The 17,332-nt window shown below is 43.1% G+C and overlaps 1 protein-coding gene across 8 annotated transcripts in view; it reads left to right on the top strand.

Annotated features, from left to right (window-relative positions):
* The window catches only part of LOC117346428 (serine/threonine-protein kinase TNNI3K), a 278,321-nt gene that overhangs the window by 61,028 nt on the left and 199,961 nt on the right, over window positions 1–17,332 (top strand). For all 8 annotated transcript variants that reach the window (XM_033915962.1, XM_033915967.1, XM_033915964.1 and 5 more), the window contains one exon: window positions 1,446–1,543. In XM_033915962.1, coding sequence (XP_033771853.1) covers window positions 1,446–1,543 — 98 coding nt within the window. The remainder of the gene's footprint in view (window positions 1–1,445; window positions 1,544–17,332) is intronic.

The following is a 17,332-nucleotide window of genomic DNA, read 5'->3' as shown; positions in this document are numbered from 1 at the left end:
TTTCCCCCTCCTCCCCAAAAAATCACGAATATGTGAAATCGCGATTGCCGAAACCGCGAATGGGGAGGGGGAAGTGTATGTGTATAAAGGAAAGTATATATACACATACAAGTTCTATAATTTTTATAGGTTTTTCTTGGCCTAAATGGGTGCGCCTAAAAGTTATGACACATAACCAGCGCTAAGTGTGATTCTATACGTTGCACATAACTTTTAAAGAATTGTGCCAAATTTATAGGCATGATACATAGAATCAGGCCCATAGTGTGTGAAATTTGGTGCCAGGGAAAGGGGATGGGACTTGTTATACCTAACGTGACCATACGTCCCGTTTTGAACGGGATTGTCCCATTGTCCCCACGCACAGCTTCGGGATGCCAAAATGTCCTGTTTTCAGAAAGAACATCTGGGAAGTTCTAGGCCAGCCAATCGCTGCTGGGGAGGGGGGGAGGGAAGGAAAGGAAGGGAAGGGAGGAAGGATGTATATTGTTTTCAATTTAGTGATCAAAATGTGCCAGTTTTGAGAATTTATATCTGCTGTCTATATTTTGCACTGTATATAATGGGTTCCGGGATCCCGGGAGGGGGGGGGGGGTCCTGTCCCGTTTTGAGGAAAAAAATAAATGTTCATGTTAGTTATACTGCCTTTCCATGATTACAATCCAAGTAGTTTACATATGACATACAGATACTTAATTTTGTATTTGGCGCATTGAAGGGTTAAATGACTTGCCCAGAGTCACAAATTGAACCCAGTTCCTCAGATTCTCAGGCTGCTGCACTGACCACAAATTCTTAAATGGAACAGACAATATCCTGGGATTTCAGCACAGCCACTGTAGCACTCTCTTCCTCCCACCCAACATACAATCCCCCTTCAAACCCTTTCAGCACCCCGATACCTTCCCCTACCAGCATCAGGATTCCCCAGGCCACTTAAAGATAAGTTATGGTCTCCAGTAGCTCAGCATTGAGCAGTTCAAAGGTCAGGGCATATGAGGCAGTGCCACGCTGTATGATCTATTAGCATGTACTAGAGAAGCAATTCAGAAATGTAGCAAGCAATAAATAAAAATAAATGGAATTAATCAGTAGAAAGGAGGATGTTATCCATTTGAAAGGAGGTTCTCATGGGTTGTAAAAGCTCTTAAACTATCATCTGGGTAGTGCGGAGAAATCTGAAGGATATATACAATGTACATGCCTCTAAGCGCCATGCTTTATTTAATTTAACCCTTTGAGTAGTGTGTAATTTGCATACCATTTTGATACATCAGGTATTAAAACCAGATATACTGAATGCAGATATACTGCTGATTTAGGAGTTTTCAGAACATACTAATACTACAAGTGACGTTACTATGCTTAACAGATACAATGAAATGATTGTACTGTTGATGACGCTTTTTTTCTCTCTCTCTTTTCTCCTAATTCTTATTACAAAGGCAACAAATCACATATTAGAACTCTAATGCTAAAAGGACTGCGCCCGTCCAGATTAACAAAAAATGGATTCACAGCTGTGCACCTAGCGGCTTATAAGGTAAGAAGTTCTAAGGCATGATGAAGAGAATAAAACTGGGTTAGGAAAAAGAAAATGTACGCTAAATCAAAAGAACTGCAGTGATCGCAGCTCTGTAGCTTATGACTCCCCCACCACCACCACCACCATGATTGCCCAATTTATTTTCCCCTATCTGTTCACTCTTTGTTTTAAGCAAGTTGTAGTGTCTGTCCTCCTGCTTCCCTGATATTTTTTTAATTTAAAATTTTATTTTGTAAACCGCTTAGGTGTCTTTTTGTACTGATTTGTGGTCTTTCATATTCATGGAATTTGAACTTGAACAATCACGTCAGCAGCCAAAGAAAACATTTGCTGTAGTAGAAGACTTAGAGCCAGCTAAGATGGGTTTAATTAAGAACATAAGAACATAAGAAGTTGCCTCCACTGGGTCAGACCAGAGGTCCATCACGCCCAGCAGTCCGCACCCATGGCGGCCCCATCAGGTCCACGAGCTGTCAGGTTTTCCTGATTTAGACCTATATCCCTATCTACCTCTATCTGTACCCTTCAATCCCCCTCTCCTTCAGGAATCTATCCAATCCCTCTTTGAATCCCCATAGTGTACTCTGCCCGATCACATCCTCCGGGAGCATGTTCCATGTGTCCACAACCCGCTGAGTGAAGAATTCCCTGGCATTAGTTCTAAACCTGTCCCCTTTCAGTTTCTCCGAGTGCCCCCTTGTACTTGTGGTTCCCCGTAGTCTGAAGAATCTTTCCTTGTCTACCTTCTCTACGCCATTCATGATCTTGAAAGTTTCTATCATGTCTCCTCTAAGTCTCCGCTTCTCCAGGGAGAAGAGCCCCAGCTTGTCCAGCCTGTCAGCATATGAACAGCCTTCCATACCTTTTATCATTTTCGTCGCTCTTCTCTGGACCCGCTCAAGTATCGCCATGTCCTTCTTGAGATACGGCGACCAATACTGGACACAGTATTCCAGATGCGGGCGCACCATCGCTCGATACAGCGGCATGATGACTTCCTTCATCCTGGTTGTGATACCCTTCTTAATGATGCACAGCATTCTGTTTGCTTTCTTTGAGGCCGCCGCAAAAGGCCATAGTCTGACATGACAATTCAGCTTCTTCTCATTTCCTGTATCCTAACACCAGCATATTCATTACCCAGTGGGTAACTTGTTAGAATTAAACCAGTCATGCAACAAATTAAGAAATCAACTCTACTATGGCTGTTACTCCTTCTACACTGATTGTTCATTTTGTTGTGGACTCTGATCATGACCGGGTACTTAAGCTCTTCTTTCATCATGGAAATATCTTAGTTTTTAATTGTAAAATTAGATCATTGTCTTATGTAGCTAGGACTACTCAGAAAAGACTTCAGCTGTTTCTGAAATTAAAATCACGAGTGCTTCAACTGGGAGGTCTATTTTGGTTAAATTTTCCTTATAAATGTGTTATAAAATCAAATTCTTTTAAGTATATTTGATATGACCTTGCATATTTAAATACTTTTTTGAATATTAAGAGGATATTTTACAAAGCTGTAGTAAAAATTGGCCTTTGTGCACCCTTACGCAGGTTTTCCTGAGTATTAAGGCCATTATTACTATAACCGTAAAAAATCCTGATTTCTATTTTTTTCCATTAATGGCCATGTACTAATGTTATTGCTCACACTATTCCCATATATATGAAAGAGTGCATTCAACTATTCATTCAAAGTGTGTATAGGAAGAGGCCTCAGTACCGGATCCCACGCACAGTCGTATTCACAGACTGAACTTATCGGCGTGGTTACGCTGTTCCTTTGCTCCAATATTTGGCCTTCTTCCTAGTTTAAACCGTGTATTATATCATTTTTTAGTGAATAATAAATATTCTAAAACCTCATATTATCATTTATTAACTTGTATTATATTCATCTACACTATTTCATATAGTTAAGACCTTGCTGAAAAAAGTTTCTAACATTTCCAGTTTAGCTGTTACTGAACAATTAGTGGTATCTCTTTGATACACAAGCACTGATTGAAGCTAAGTAATCTTTCAACACTAATTGTTCAGTAACAGCTAAACTGGAAATGTTAGAAACTTTTTTCAGCAAAGTCTCAACTATATGAAATAGTGTAGATGAATATAATACAAGTTAATAAATGATAATATGAGGTTTTAGAATATTTATTATTCACTAAAAAATGATATAATACACGATTTAAACTAGGAAGAAGGCCAATGATTGGAGCAAAGGAACAGCGTAACCACGCCGATAAGTTCAGTCTGTGAATACGACTGTGCGTGGGATCCGGTACTGTGGCCTCTTCCTATACACACTTTGAATGAATAGTTGAATGCACTCTTTCATATATGTGGGAATAGTGTGAGCAATATTATTTTGTCTAAATCTTCCCATTAGGGGACTTTAGTGTAGTGTAGCATGTACTAATGTTGCCATTAGAACATGTCTATTTAAAGAAATTACTGCATATTGGCAACTGCTTATTTTGTAGGTGGTAAGAGCTTTTTGCATTATCTGTGAACTAACCAGTTAGCACTTACCCTTCCTTTACTAAAGCATAGCACGGGCTTTAGCACCAGCAGCGGCAGAATTCCTATGAGCGTTGGAGCAGTTACAGCAGCTGCCGACATTAAAACCCCACTTCACGTTAGTAAAGGAGGGGGTTAGTAAGGTAGACGCACTAAATAGTTAGGAAAGGAATGCCCACTTTCCACCTACAGACACGCCACTCAAAAAAATAATAAATTCTACTATTTACTACACAGTTATCGCATGGACACGCCAAAACTGATTTGCTATTCTTTAGGTGTCACTAGGCACCGTAGAGGTAGGCGCTAGTACATTAGACCAGGTTTAACCAGGCCTAATTTACCAGCACCTAACTCGGACGCCTAGTGACGCCCAAGTCAACCATGCCTATTCTCTGCCCCTAACCACGCCTACGTTTCAGGTAGGCATTGGAGGGCACCTCGACTTATAAGGCTTCACTAGGTGCCGCTCTGAGTTCCACATGGAACTCGTAATTGTTTTTTGGGGTTTTTTTTATTTATCAATTAAGTTCAATGGTGTGGTCAATTACCACAAACAAGAGAAAAATCCAGCAGGAACTGCAGCAAATCCAAGCGAAAAGCAAAAACCAAAAACAAATGCAGACTACGTACAAGGTGCAGGCACTGTTTATTTCAAACTCTAATGGTATATACAACCTTATTACCAACCGAGGGACCCGACATAGTCTGCAGTTGTTTGTGGTCAATTACCACGCCATTTAAGCTAATTGAAACAATTTGGGTTGTGCATGGACTTTGGTTAGGCTTCACTAGGGATCCACAATTAGGGCACCTAACTAGGAACCTGGCCCTGTGCGCTTAAGTACCTCTGAATATCAGCAGCAGAGCTGGTCAAGCTTCTGTCTGAAGTTAAAAGGGGATAGAATCCGTACAAACGTAAGGAAGTTCTTTTTCACCCAGAGACTCTCTTCCGGAGTCTGTTATAAGGGAAAACACCGTCCAGGGATTCAAGACAAGGTTGGACAAGTTCCTGCTGAACCAAAACAAACGCAGGTAGGGCTGGTCTCGGTTAGGGCACAGGTCTTTGACCTGGGAGGCCGCCGCATGAGCGGACTGCTGGGCGCGATGGACCACTGGTCTGACCCAGCAGCGGCTATTCTTATGTTCTTAAATCGCCTTAAATATTGATCTAATAGACTCTAGGAGACCTGAATACATGTTAGGGTGGTCAGTATGAATTCCTAGATATATGGATAGATTCTATAAATGGTGCAAATGCAAGCAGTGTCTCACTTCCGGTTCACCACACAATTGTTTCCCATGTACTCACCTTTATAGGACCCCCAGGGACCCCTGAAGAAGACTTTGTCGAAACGCGGACCGTGTTGGGTCCTGTATCCCTAGCGGACTAGGTCTTTTAAGGCTCTTATGTAGATGATTTATTTTTATGTGGATGGAATTATTTTATGTGGATGATTTCAGTGTACCTTTGGAACTTTGACACTTTCAAATAAAGTCCGTTTAGGAACATCGTCACTCCACAGAGTTTTTTTTGGTTTTCGCTGAAAAAATGGTGCAGAAACTAGCTGTCAGTGCTATTCTATACACAGCAAGGAAAGTGTAGTGCAGTGGTTAGAGCTACTGTCTCAGCACCCTGACGTTGTGGGTTCAAACCCTTCACGTCTCCTCATGACCCTGGACAAGTCACTTAATCCTCCACTGCCCCAGGTACATTAGATAGATTGTGAGTCTACCGGGACAGACAGGGAAAATGCTTGAAGTATCTGTATGTAAACCACTTTGAGTGTGGTTGTAAAACTACAAAAAGCTGGTATACAAGTCCCTATCTCCTATCCCTCATTTATAGAATAGTGCTTGAACCCAGGAATCACCCCTAATTGTAGGCACAACCATTTATACCAGCTGAAACATGGTGTAAATCCTCACCTAAATTAGACACCTAAATTATGCGCTCAACTGCATAGCACATTCCCTTGCACTGTATCTTCGCTGTGTATGTACAGTCTCTTACATTGTAAACCGCTCTGAACTGTTTGTGGTACTGCGGTATACAAAAATAAAGTTATTATTATTATTATTATTAAATTGCAGGACTGCCCGTGATCTGCCCCTTCTTGGAATCTCACCTAAAAAATATGCATACAAATTTAATGAATTCCAATTAGCGCCGATAATTGCTTGTTAAAATCAATTATCAGTTCTAATTGGCTCATTATTCAATCAAATTACGCAAGCAAATTGGGAGTACGTCCAAATTTGTGTACACAATTTATAGAGCTTTTTTGGGGGGGGTGTTCCAAAATTAGTCTTTACTGAATACATTTCTTGAAATCAGACAGGTTGTATTCACACGCATGTTCTGATAATCTGAGTATTTACGAGTGTATTTAAAGATTTATTTATAGGAGAAAATTAAAGAAACACCTGCCATCCATGTCACAGTTGCCTAAGGCTAAAATCAGCCTAACCAGTTTGCTAACCCAATGATGTAATCAGGGTGAAACAATGATCGATCCAATGCTTAATGATAAGGAACACTGATAACATTGGGACTCGTACTTCAGCCACACTTTTTATATATCACATACTCCCCATTCTTTCCAAATAATTCCAATACACTTTTTTAATTGGCAAAAGTTGGCCGCAGCTTTAATTAACATCATTCTCAAAAATCAATTTGATTATAACATTTTAACATGTAACAATTCTCAACCAAATTTTCCAACATTCCTTGAATCAATTCCTGGAGCTAATCGGTATCGATCTAGCCCCAGTCTCCCCGTCTTCTCCTTTACATTCTCCGGTGACCCACGGTGTCGTCAAGTCACCTCAACTCGTGGCGGTGCCGCCCACGAGGACATAATTCAACTCATCTCATTTATATAAATTTTCAAATCATTTGTAATCAAATGCTCCCCTGTAGGCTCTTCTTCCAGCTGCGACCCCACCCCCCACCAATCCATACACCCGTCTCCACCCTGTACACCCCCCCACCTCCTACCAACTTGGGTGGGAGGGAGGGGAACGCCGACTCCCTCGCACCACCCTCTTCACACACCGAAGATTCTACCCGCCCAAATGCCACAACCAATCCCTATTCTTTCTCCTTCCTCCCCTCACTCCTAACCAATCCCCAATCTCCTACTCCTTGGCCAATCAAATTCATTTCTCCTGTCTCTATCCTAACCTTGCTCTTTCCTACCCCCCCTCCCCTTTCCAGTTTTCTTTTGTGGGCTTTGCCTTTGCCCAATGTTATTAGCCACCCAGCTTAAACTGGCTGGCCCCCTTTAACATTGGGACTCGTACTTCAGCCACACTTTTTATATATCACATACTCCCCATTCTTTCCAAATAATTCCAATACACTTTTTTAATTGGCAAAAGTTGGCCGCAGCTTTAATTAACATCATTCTCAAAAATCAATTTGATTATAACATTTTAACATGTAACAATTCTCAACCAAATTTTCCAACATTCCTTGAATCAATTCCTGGAGCTAATCGGTATCGATCTAGCCCCAGTCTCCCCGTCTTCTCCTTTACATTCTCCGGTGACCCACGGTGTCGTCAAGTCACCTCAACTCGTGGCGGTGCCGCCCACGAGGACATAATTCAACTCATCTCATTTATATAAATTTTCAAATCATTTGTAATCAAATGCTCCCCTGTAGGCCACTGGCAGTGACAGATTCTTTCTTGTCACTGCCCCCCCAAAAAACTGCGACCAACTAACTCTTAAAACAACTCCCAATCAAATCCTGAAGGACACTCAGGAAAATGTTCAGCCCAATAACAGATAAATGAACCCCATCCGGGCGAAATAAACCCGGACAATCAACGGAAATGAGATCATGCACCAAAACTAACCCCCCCAACATTGAAACAAATTTTGAAATCTCAGCATTCACCCTCTTGCGAAGCCGCTCTATGGCGGCCGGGTTGTGAGCATCCCTCCAGCAACGCCGCGGGAGTATATGAGACCAAACCATGCGGGCCCTAGGAAATGTACAGGCCACCAACAATAAATCACTTTTCATCTGTCGTATTAAATGGACCCCTTTTACTTTGCATAAATCATTGCCTCCCAAATGAATCAAAATAAATACAGGTGCAGAAAAACAACTAGCTTGATGTAAAGTAGGCAACAGCTGGTCCCAATACATGCCTCGAATACCCAACCAGCGTAGCCGAATCCCATGTTCCACCAGTCCCAGATTATTCCCCCAACGGGATTCTTGAGCATGCTTATGCGCCCAAAATATGAGCGAGTGTCCACAAACCCAGACGCATATATCAGGAGGCAGATGAACAGGATGCCTGGGATCTGGAAAAGAAACTGAAGACAATAACAAACTCAAAAGCCATACAATATCATACCCGCACATATCTCTTATAACAATTGGAACGCCATCTACCTACCCTCTTAATTAAGGCAGGCGCCGCACCAGCTGCCGATGCTGTGGAAGCGGCCCCAATCCTAAAAGAATGCGTCCCATATTCACCCGGGTCATATCCAACAGCCACCAAAGTTTTTTGCAAAATCGCTGCAAATTGATATCGAGTCATGGGCATACCATTTTGATGTACCAACCAATAAATACCTCCCCGGGGCCTAATGTCTCTATAGACCAGGGCACAACGTACTGGACAAACTGGAAGCATGTCCTGACCCCGCAACACACACCACACACCTTTTCCTTCCTGGTCCGTCTTAGACCGCCTGAAATAAATACTCAAGGAGGTCACATCCAAGTGCACATCCTGTGCCTGTAAACCCAACTCACCCTGGGCATGACTGGATGGTGCCACCAGCTCACCCACCCGACAAGCAGCAAAAAAGGCAATGACAAATGCCAACTGGAACAAGATGACCTCAAAAGAGGAAAAACAAACTTCTGGCAATCGACCACATAACTCAACCAAAGAGTCATAAAATATAGGCCGACGTCGTAATCGAGGTCGATAAACCGGCCCCGCACGGGCATAACCCCTTAAAAGCCTTTTTACCAGAAATGACCCAGTAACATTACTCCATCGTAACAATTGTGACACAAAATTCACACTAGCAACTACTTGTGAAACCATGGCAAAAGACCATCCTTGTTGCGCACTAGTCACAATGAAATCGATGAGTAATTGTTCAGAAATAGGGATAGAAGAATCCACCCCGCGCTGTTGTAGAAATAGCATCAAACGCCTCCAACCCGCATCATAAGCTTTCCACGTGCTGAGAGCTAATGATTGTTGTACCAGCCATCGACAATGCGGCGGAACTGCGCCCATAATTCCTCCCTCATCTCTGTAGGGTAGAGCTCTGCTTCTGGGGCTAACGCCCGGAATCGAGACCACTGTAAACGAGAGAGAGAGTCAGCGATCTCATTCAAGACCCCAGGTACGTGCCTAGCAGACAGGAACAGATTAAGCCGTAAACACGCCAGCACAATCAAACGCAACAACTCCACCAGCAATGGGCAGTGAGCAGACTGTTTATTGATGGCATGCACAACTGCCAAATTATCCGAAAATAGAACCACTCTTCTATTTGCCAATTGACCCCCCCAAAGCTCCACAGCCACCCACACAGGAAACAATTCTTGAAGAGCAATATTGGAACACAAACCCAGCAACCTCCACCATTCGGGCCAACCCTGGGCACACCAAGCACCCCCAAAATATATCCCAAAGCCAATCTCACCAGAGGCATCCGTAAACAAATGTAAATCAACATTCGACACCCTAGGTTGCTGCCAGACACAGATGCCATTAAAAGATATCAAAAATGACCTCCATAACTGCAAATCCTCTCGTACTATCTTTGTCAAACGAACCATGAAATGCGGACGGCGTAAACCTACTGACAATAATGCCAAACGCCTGGAAAATATTCGCCCCATTGGAATTACCCGTGCCGCGAAATTAAAATGACCCACCAATGATTGAATTTCCTTTAAGCTCAGTTTTCGCTTCTGACAAGCTGCCCCAATTGCCTCCAACAAAGCCTGAACCTTGACTGCGGGCAGACGAGACTCCATGCGAACAGAGTCTAACTCAATTCCCAAGAAGGTCAACTGAGTAGATGGCCCCTCACATTTGTCCAAGGCCAACGGTATTCCCAATTGTCTCGCCATGATGCGAAAAGCAGCCATCAAACTCTCACACTCCCCAGACCCCGATGCTCCAACAAACAAAAAATCGTCTAAATAATGAACAACTGAATGCAGACCACTAACTTGCACCACTACCCAATGTACAAAGGTAGAAAAAGCCTCAAAATAAGTGCAAGAAATGGAGCACCCCATAGGCATGCACTTATCAAAATAAAATTGGCCCTCAAACTGAAAACCTAATAAGTGAAATGCACTCGGATGGACAGGTAACAAACGGAATGCAGCCTCAATGTCTGCTTTTGCCATCAAAGCACCCGAACCACAGTCACGTAATCGAGTGACTGCCGCATCAAGTGAAGCATACTGAACCTTACAGAACTGAGGATCAATAAATGTATTAACACTGAGTCCAGATGGATAGGACAGATTATGGATCAATCTGAAACTACCAGGCTCCTTTTTTGGAATAACCCCCAAAGGAGACACAACAAAATTCTCCAAAGGAGGTTCCACAAAAGGCCCAGCAATACGCCCCAAAATTAGCTCCTTATCCAATTTTTTCTGAACCACCTCCCTATGCAAACCCACTGATCGAGCATTAACCGAACGATGTACCAATGGTGGCCCTTCATATGGTATAGGAAAACCCTCAGAAAACCCAACGTCTAAAAGATAAGCATCCCCCCGGTGTGGATAGACAGACAACCACTTTTTTAACTCATGCAACTTAATGGGGGAAGGCGCCTTGACCAGGGATCCTATTCGTGAAGAACCCGGAACCTGGAAACTGGCCTCTACCGAAAGGCCCTCCGCCGGGGCAACGAAAGGCAGGATGTCCCCCAGAACACTGACTGCAGCAGTGTCGAAACCGACAGTTGGTCCGATTACACCGCCCCGCATTAAATTGAAAACAAGCTGCACTAGGTGATCCTCCCTGCAAACTGGCCCCCCGGCCGAGACCCACATCTCCCCCCGATACCACACCAGGGTGAGACCATCTGGGACTCCCAACACCTCTTCCACCCGCAGATGAAAAACCACCCGTCAAGGTTCCAACTGTGGATTGAATTGGTCGAAAGGTAGACCCACGAGATGGTGTCATTTCTGCCAACCACAAATCCACATCCCTGACACCCCAGCAATCAGCTTTATCCCGCGCTAAACTTTTTCGAAATTGCTCGTCATAATTGAGCCAAAACCAGCCTCCATATGTCCGGTAAGCGCGTAATATAAGATCCGCATAGCGTAATAAACCAGAATAAAGGTCCGGCCTGACCTCACCTAATACACTGGCAAAAACATTAAAACCCAACAACCAATTAAAAATATTTTTGGCTACACGCCCTTTTATCTTTTTTCCATCCGCTTTATTACCATCCTTAGGCCCCTGTCCCTCCTGTTCTCTACCTAACAAACTAAAAAAAATCAATATATTTGCCCCGCAAAATCTTCCGCTTCCACTTAGGGGAAATGTGACAATCTAAAGGTGCAATAGCACATAATGTATGACCTTTTCTAGAAATTCCAGGTGCTCCTTCTGCACTCGCCGGCAGCCCTGCAGACACACCCCTACTCAAACCAGCCCCATCCTCTCCTTCCGAGGAAGAGGAAGAGGAAGACTGCGAGGAATCAGAAGAATCTGAGGACTCCCAGACCGCTAGGGGAGCGCCCCCTACTGCTCGCCGTTTTCGCTTTTCCAAATCCATACGCTTAACTATGTGCCTCAAACGCTTCAAAAATTTTTTATCCTTTAAACTCTTACGAATGACCTGGCACCCCGATCTCTGCTCCCCCAAAGACTGACCCGCTATAGTGCCCTCACCAACTCCATCACCCCGCACATCTCCCAAAACCTCCAGTAAAGATTGTACCAACTCACCAGATGTCCGCGGTGCCGCTGCAACACTGGTACTGGCAACTTCTCTCACCGGAGTCCTGCTGGTGTCTGGGACAGACATTACCGCCGAAGACAAATCTGGAACCTGGGAAGCCTCAATAGACCCACTAACAGCCCCTGCCACCAACTTAGTGTTCTTACTTGCCCTCTTCACTCCCAGTCCCCTAACACTCGTACTCCGCCCCGTACCCTGCTTCTTACCAACCCCTTTTCGGACTCCCCCACTTGACCCTTTCTTCACACTCTTGTCTTTTACCCCAATCTTCTGCCCTGCTTTGTTACCCCCACTCCCACCTTTTTTTACTCCCCCCATCTCAATTCCCCAACCAAATTACCCCCCAGCCTATAATTGAATGAACAAAAGATAACCCTCCCCTACCAACACTCCACTATAATAAGCAGGGGAAAAGAAACAAGAAAAGTAATTAGCTCAACAGTTATATGCAAAATAAAGAATGTAATTATGCAGTGTTCATTACCATGTCATCCCCGACTATCAATTGTCCACTCCCCGCCACTCCACCCTACTTCTAAACAACTGTCCTCCCCAGCCTACCTCCACAACAAATTTTGCCACCAACCACCCACTCCCTGCTGCCAAATATCTGGAATTAAGCACTGAAAATTGTATTTCAATTCTTGAATATTAAACGTTCAAGCAGTGCTCTCACTGCTCACTCTCTCTCTCTCTCCCCCCCCCCCCCCACCCGAAGCTCCCAACAGCAGACTAAAAACCTCGCTGACACAACTAACAGGCTGCCTGCAATACAGCCAGCACCGACACTCTGCAGCACCAGACCGCCCCTCCTACCTCGCACGCCGCCGCGACCTCACTGCTCCACTGACTACCGATGAAAAATACCGCCGAAGCCCTCCTCTGCCCTGAAGCCGCGTCGGCGAAAATTTTTTTTTTTTAAATTGCGGTTCACAAAGGGAAGCCGACACGGAAAAACCGACACGAGCGCCGACTCCCTCGCACCACCCTCTTCACACACCGAAGATTCTACCCGCCCAAATGCCACAACCAATCCCTATTCTTTCTCCTTCCTCCCCTCACTCCTAACCAATCCCCAATCTCCTACTCCTTGGCCAATCAAATTCATTTCTCCTGTCTCTATCCTAACCTTGCTCTTTCCTACCCCCCCTCCCCTTTCCAGTTTTCTTTTGTGGGCTTTGCCTTTGCCCAATGTTATTAGCCACCCAGCTTAAACTGGCTGGCCCCCTTTTACTAACATATATGGCAGCACAACTGTTTAAACATATAAAAAAGCATGAAAACTATACACTGAGGGCTCCTTTTACCAAGCTGCGCTAGCGGTTTTAGCGCGTGCGCTAGACGCTAATGCTAGCATTGAGCTGGCGTTAGTTCTGGCTGTGTAGTGCGGGTTTAGCGCGCGATACAATTCTGCGTGCGCTAAAAACGCTAGTGCAACTTAGTAAAAGGAGCCCTAAAAAGTACAATACAAACTCTTCATAATCTATAGTCTGATTTATAAAAGATGTTGTATTTTGATATCTTATAAGGACATGTTCTATTATTGTATCACTGAATAAAGCAAACCCGCACTGTAATTGTATTAAAGACATTTTTACTAATATGTGTTAATACGCAAATTAATGTGCAGTATTTGTTACATAATAATGGGCATAATCCTTCCTCACCTGGTCCACCGTGTACCTCTTTCTTTCCCCTCCCTGTCCAGCATCACCCCTTCATGCCCCCATTAGTCTTCTCCTCCCGACATACGGTACCTCCACTGACCTCACATGTCCATAACATTGCAGTGGCTTTGAGGAGCTATAAAATGAAAGAAACATGCGGCTGGCAAAGAAACTTGTCTTGAAGGATTCACTCTGGCAGAGAGGGGGGGGGAGATACTTGACTACATGGTGGGAAGAAAAAAGTTACTGGATCACTTGGGAGGGAGAAGAAAAATGTTAAACTGTTTTAGGTGGGAGATAAGAAGATGCTGAACAATTTTGATGCTAGACACCAGAGAGGAGAAAAGTGAGATATGGCTAGCTTAAGTGGCAACAAAAAACAACAAAGGTGAAACTGCCTCCAGGACTGGAATAAAAAATGTGCTTTATTTCACAATGTATGATCAAGACGTATGACCTAACACTGACAGTGTTTCAGCTCTTGCTTGCCTCAGGGATCTATGATGAACATAAAAATATAACAGAACATCATAAGTACATATAACAAAACATTATCAAATGCCAAATAGAAATAAAACTATGGGCTCCTTTTACTAAGCCGCATTAGGGCTTTAACGTGTGGAATAGCGGATGCTACATTGCCACGCGCGCTAGACCTTCATGCTAGCATTGAGATGGCGTTAGTTCTAGAAGCGTAGCGTGCGTTATGGTGCGCGGTAATTTCCTGCGTGCATTAAAAACGCTAGTGCACCTTAGTAAAAAGAGCCCTATATTTACAAAGATGATCATAGATTATGACAACATTTTTCATGTATATTTCCATCCGTTTAGAAGTTTTATGAGATAACATCGATATGCAAAGATGATCACAGTTTATGATGTTTTGTTTGTATTTATGATCGATTTTGATTTGTAAATTATTTGGCATTTGATAATGTTTTGTTATATGTATTTATGATGTTCTGTTATATGATATATTTTTATGTTCATCACAGACCCCTGAGGCAGGCAAGAGCAGAAACACTGTCAGTGTCGGGTCATACGTCTTGATCATACATTGTGAAATAAAGTATACTTTTTATCCCAGTTCTGGAGGCAGTTTCGCCTTTGTGGGTGGTGGTGTTTTTTTGTTGCATTTCTGGACTCCCTTTCTCTGTCTTCTGTTTTGGATCACAATAAGGGATAGTTTAAGGGACAAGCCAGTGAGGCAGTGGCACAGAGATCCAAAACTCTGTCCAACTGGACCAACTGTACACAGCTGCAGGTCCATGTTCTTCCTCTTACAACTGTGACGATCTCTTCCTCAGCTGCTCTACAGATCTGAAACTTGAGACAAGGAACTTTCTATTTCTCACAAGAAACAGGAAGTGCCTAGTTTCATGTTTCAAACAGGGATACAATAAAAGAAAGCATCTTTATGTGGAGATGTGCAGATGAGGGATAGGGAATGAAAAGGGTTGGTAAAGGATGAGAGGCAGAGGTAGATGAGGCTGGAAACAGACCAGTAGGCAATTGCTGAAAGATGAGAATAAGATGCACTTGAAAAATTGGGAGAACTAGAAAAGCGGATGGACATAGGGCTGGAGAAGGAAAAGGAGAAAAAAGATCTAGCTGAAAGTAGATAAAAAAGACAGATATGAGAATGAGGGGAGCCCCAATTTGTACATGATCTTGGGATGCGCATGCGACCTAATTGATTAATGAGCCAATATCAATAACTGGGCATTAGTAATCAATTATTGCTGTTAATTGGAGTATCTGGCTGTGCACTATTCTATAACGCTGTGTACCAAAATTCCATAGTGTGCATCCTAAAAGGGGGCATGGCCATGGGAGGGGAAGTTTCAAAAGATGTATACAATGGTGTAGAATTCCAGGGGGATCCATGTTCAACTTGCATGCCAGAATTCACATCAGGTTTCAGCTGGCTCAAGGCCTTGCATCCAGTTGGGTGCGGGAATCCCCTCTAGGCTGTATTCTATAAGGGTGCTGATGCTGTGCTAGTGGGCATGAATTGGGCAGGTTGTGAGCAGAGAACTGGCATGGATTGCACACTGCAGTTAGTGGGGGGGGGGGATGCACTTACTGTCTCCTCAAGAGGAATCATTAAGTGCATGCACAGTAAGTGCATTTACATAATTGCAAACGGTCAATGCATGGTAAAGACCCTAACTTTTGTCTCAACCTCTTTATGTTTACTTTTCTGAATTTATTGGAGTTCTACCTGGTCCCTTTTGTGTTTTTGTGAGTCCGTCATTGTCCAAGTCAAATGTTTTTTTTAAATGATGTCCGTCATTGTCCATATACTGTATATGTTTTTTTAAACGATGATTGCTATATTCCCTTTTTTTGTATATCATCTAGAAACCACGATAGGCGATTAATCAAATATTTTAATAAACTTGAAACTTGAATTTTGCACCTACTAGTGCAGAGGTGTCCAATGTCGGTCCTCGAGGGCCGCAGTCCAGTCGGGTTTTCAGGATTTCCCCAATGAATATGCATTGAAAGCAGTCCATGCAAATAGATCTCATGCATATTCATTGGGGAAATCCTGAAAACCCGACTGGACTGCGGCCCTCGAGGACCGACATTGGACACCCCTGTACTAGTGAGTGGAGGAGAGGCCTACTGGTTAGAGCAGCTGTCTCAGTAGCCTGAGGTTCTGAGCTCAATTCCCATTGCAGTCACTTACTTCATTGCCCCAGGTACAAAATAAGTACTTCTCTAAATTATGTAAGCCACTTTGACTGTAACAACACAGAAAAAGCAACATATCAAGCCCCATCCCCTTTATCCTAATATTTGCTGTCAAAGCATGGAAAGTGCAAAACATACCACACTTTAACAAAAGATCCTCTTAATCTCTTTACCCAAATAACTTGATATTTATTTTACGGAAAACAACTGAAATCCTTCTCATTGTACTTTGGTGACTTTGCCATTTCAATTACTATTGTTTTTTTGCAATCTTGCTGAGTTTCCTTTTGGATTGCTGATAAAAAGACTCTGACATGATTTAGTTTGACGGCCTACGTAACAGTTGTACTTCAGATTATGTGCCTCAAGATAAATTATGGCACAGGTTGTAATATAGCTATTCTTAGATCAATCAACAGTAATTGTGTCCATTTATTTCATGCAGCTTTCTATATGAGCAATATAACTTGTGGCTGTTTGCCCAGCTTAATTGTGCTGTGAAACCTGATAGATTGCTCCGTAAAGGTCCTTGACATTGCAAACGATATAAAAAGAAAATGTTTAGTGGGCCAAGTAGCATTTTAAATGCATACTTAGTTGATAGTCTTGAGACCTATGGTCTTCAAATGTAGAGACCTGGGGCCCAATTTATGAAAGGTTTTCAACCATTCTAGACCTACTATAAATCAAGACCTTATGAATGTGCCCTTCTAATTCAACGTAACGTCATACAACTTATTAAAAACCTAAGAAATTTAGTCTGAGATTGGCACGATTCACTCCCTATTGAAATCCATCCTAACCCTCTTCTGCAAACTAATTATTTATTTATTTATATATAACCTAAGTGGTGTAGATTCAGGTACTAAAGCAATTTTCCCTATCTGTCCTGGCA

Source organism: Geotrypetes seraphini, chromosome 12 (assembly GCF_902459505.1).
Source record: "Geotrypetes seraphini chromosome 12, aGeoSer1.1, whole genome shotgun sequence".
Lineage (NCBI taxonomy): Eukaryota > Metazoa > Chordata > Amphibia > Gymnophiona > Dermophiidae > Geotrypetes > Geotrypetes seraphini.
This window is presented reverse-complemented; position numbering and strand designations above follow the sequence as displayed.